The sequence below is a fragment of the Quercus suber genome, unplaced genomic scaffold, assembly GCF_002906115.3.
Source record: "Quercus suber isolate HL8 unplaced genomic scaffold, Cork oak 2.0 scaffold_79, whole genome shotgun sequence".
Taxonomy (NCBI): domain Eukaryota; kingdom Viridiplantae; phylum Streptophyta; class Magnoliopsida; order Fagales; family Fagaceae; genus Quercus; species Quercus suber.
The window spans coordinates 954745-958153 of NW_027069544.1; the positions used below are offsets into that span (position 1 = coordinate 954745).

The 3409-nt window shown below is 35.1% G+C and overlaps 1 protein-coding gene across 1 annotated transcript in view; it reads left to right on the top strand.

Annotated features, from left to right (window-relative positions):
* Positions 1-348: 348 nt before the first annotated feature.
* The window catches only part of LOC112004658 (fructose-bisphosphate aldolase 3, chloroplastic), a gene marked incomplete in the record, with an annotated part of 3797 nt that continues 736 nt past the window's right edge, over positions 349-3409 (top strand). The window contains 5 exon segments of the mRNA XM_065773711.1: positions 349-712; positions 2155-2424; positions 2537-2646; positions 2762-2852; positions 3154-3390. Coding sequence (XP_065629783.1) covers positions 551-712; positions 2155-2424; positions 2537-2646; positions 2762-2852; positions 3154-3390 — 870 coding nt within the window.

The window sequence follows — 3409 nt, forward strand, 5'->3', positions numbered from 1 at the left end:
TAGTTACATTTGCATTTCAAATAACTTTTTTTTAAACCCAGTCAATGAAAAAATATTTTATTTAAAATTTAAAAACTAGAGTTATAATAGTCTGGTTGGTCTATGTGCTTAAATAATAGTTTTCAAATTTTTTGAAAATATTTATAAGTAAAAAAATGTATAAAAATACGTATAATATTGTTTAAAAACTTAAAATATGTGTTTGAACTGACGTAACAAACAGGACCGGGTTAGAAAGGAAAGAAAATCATAAAAAAGCCGAAGAATATGGTAATTTGGCAACAAAACTTTGAAATAAAGACGAAATCTAGTAAGGACTGTTTGGTAGTGCCGCACAACCCTTGTCACATTGCCACACCAATTACTCATCAGCGGAAACTCCAAGAAAAACAGTGTCTTATTATTTTCCTCACTCTTTAAACCCCACACATACACTCATTTTCCCAACTCACCACCTACCCACCGAAAAGTCGTTCAAAAAACAACACACCAAACCGCCGATATTTTCTTGTTTCCACCGTATCGGGTTTCGTAATTAGCCGAAAAAGCCATGGCCTGCGCGAAGCTCAATGCGGCGTCGTCTCAGTGGATCGGACAACAGTCTTTCACTCAGCGTCAAGGATCGTCTTCGGCTTCGACTCGGTTCGCGACTCGCCGAGTCTCGTTCCCGATCCGGGCCAAGGCTTACAGTGAAGAACTCGTCCAAACCGCTGTGAGTGCTATTACCATCCGTGTCTGATTTTGCTTTTGCCTTTTTTTTTTTTTGGATCGGTATTTTGATTGTTTTTGAATCTATCACTGTTGTTTCAAATTCTATGTGTACTTTGTACGGTTTGGTTATGGACAAAATTTGAGCTTTGACTGTTCTTATCTATCGCTGTTGTTAAAATTCTGTGTGTACCGTTTGGTTGTGGACAAAATTTGAGCTTTGACTTTGAAGTTGATCGATCACAACTCACAAGTGTGATAGATAGGTTAGCAGCTTATTTTTTCTGGTCAGAGAAAGCTGTGTAATTCAAGTTGATTTATTAATCAATTTATTTGATTCATATAGCACTCGTTCTATTTGTTTAATTGAATAATTTTGTTAGTAAAAAAAAGTGTAATTGAGATCTCACTGCTTTTGATTGAAATTATATATATATATACACACACACTAGTTGAGTTGAGTTTAAGTTACACTTGGTTAACTTTTTACTGTCATATTTCATGTTCTACATGGACATGATTGAATTTCATGCCAATTGAATATTGTTTACAATTTGATCTATAAACACATTTTTTTATGCAGAATTTTGAACTAAAAAAACTTGAAATTTAATAGTTAATTGATGACATAGCTATTTGATAATCTTAAAAATTTGCAAGCATAAAAGATATTAGAAGGAAATGTAATCCAACGGTGGATTTATCAAAATTTGTATATAATGAAAAAAATATTGATTGGCATAATATTGCTTAAAGTTAAACCAGTTATAACTTGAACCTAACCATATATATATATATATATATAATTATGGTTGGAATGGTTGATAATATCTGACACAAAATTTGGCATAAGTGTTTTGTGTGTAATTCATCAGTTGGATTTTCAAAATATACTAATATAATAAAAAGTTGCTACAAGATGTAAGTGTAACATCAAAGAAGAGTTACACCATGTGGAAAATGTGTAAAACTTCCCCCATTTTTGTCACAAGTTGGAGGAAAATTTTCCTAAGTGTATTTATTGAACCGTGTTCTTTGAAATTATAACATTTGTTTTTTGTTTTTTTTTGTTTGTTTGTTTGTTTTTTTTTTTTAAAATTTTTTAAATTGTTAATATCTTGGTAAAAAATGATACCATATTGTAGTTGACCTTTATTTTTCTTTGATACATGAAATAATTAAGTTGGACTTTGTGTTTCGTGTGCTTATGGTTGCTCTTAATCTTAGTATCGGAGTTATTAATGTCAAGAAAGTTTCAAAAGATGGAGAGATTAAATCAAATCGAGAACATTAGTGTTTTGTTTCTCAAGTTCTCTTAGTTCACTCGCAAAATGCGTACACGTGAAAATAATAATTTACAACTTCAACTACTAAAAAGGCATAAGAATGACATTGTTAATTTGTTGATAGCTTATTTTGTTTAACTGATCCTTTGTGATGGTGTAGAAAACAATTGCATCACCTGGTCGTGGGATCCTTGCAATTGATGAATCCAATGCAACGTGCGGGAAAAGGCTATCGTCGATTGGCTTGGATAATACCGAGACCAACCGACAGGCGTACAGGCAACTTTTGTTGACCACTCCTGGCCTGGGAGAATACATTTCTGGTGCCATTCTTTTTGAGGAAACACTGTACCAGTCAACCACAGATGGGAAGAAATTTGTGGACTGCTTGCGTGATGCGAAAATTGTTCCTGGAATCAAAGTTGACAAGGTGTAATTTTAATAGAATGTACACATTTTTTCTATTGGTGCTTTATGTGATTTTGTGTGTAGTCAGCTATGTGTTCCCCTGGTTCTCAATTTTCAACTTTTTTGGGATTCAGGGCTTGGTTCCCCTACCAGGATCAAATAATGAGTCTTGGTGCCAAGGTTTAGATGGGTTGGCTTCAAGATCTGCTGAATACTACAAGCAAGGTGCTCGTTTTGCTAAGTGGTAAGTCATTTAGTATTCTTTATGATCTTGTGCTGTATGTGGTGTACATAAAACTTGCTGTTTGTGTTCAATGTAACAAATGCTTATTATCTCAATATCTTGTTGAAATATCCAGGAGAACAGTAGTTAGCATTCCTTGTGGCCCTTCTGCTCTAGCTGTTAAGGAAGCTGCATGGGGACTTGCACGTTATGCTGCTATTTCTCAGGTATGCCTTCAATTTGAAAGAACTATATAATTTGGATTCAGAAAAACCTTTTAGCAGAGTTAGGAATACAGGATTTGCTGGCACATGGTGGGTTTGGCAATGTCAAAGTATCAAATACAAGTGGATCAGATTTTCATCTATATGTTTATCTCTCTTTGTAATGCATAACTTGAGTTAGCAACCAATTCAAGATGGATGTACATATGTGTGTGTGTGTGTGAGTGTGCGCGCTTTAGATGTGACATTCAACCAAAGAGGATTCATTTTCTTCCATGTGTCATTATTCTGATTTTGTGTGCAGGACAATGGTCTTGTGCCAATTGTGGAACCTGAGATTCTTCTTGATGGGGACCACCCAATTGAGAGGACACTTGAAGTGGCAGAAAAGGTCTGGTCAGAAGTCTTCTTTTACTTGGCTGAAAACAATGTTTTGTTCGAGGGAATCCTACTTAAGCCCAGCATGGTGACCCCGGGGGCTGAACACAAGGAGAGGGCTTCTCCAGAGACCATTGCCAAATATACACTCACAATGCTCAAAGGAGAGTTCCTCCAGCAGA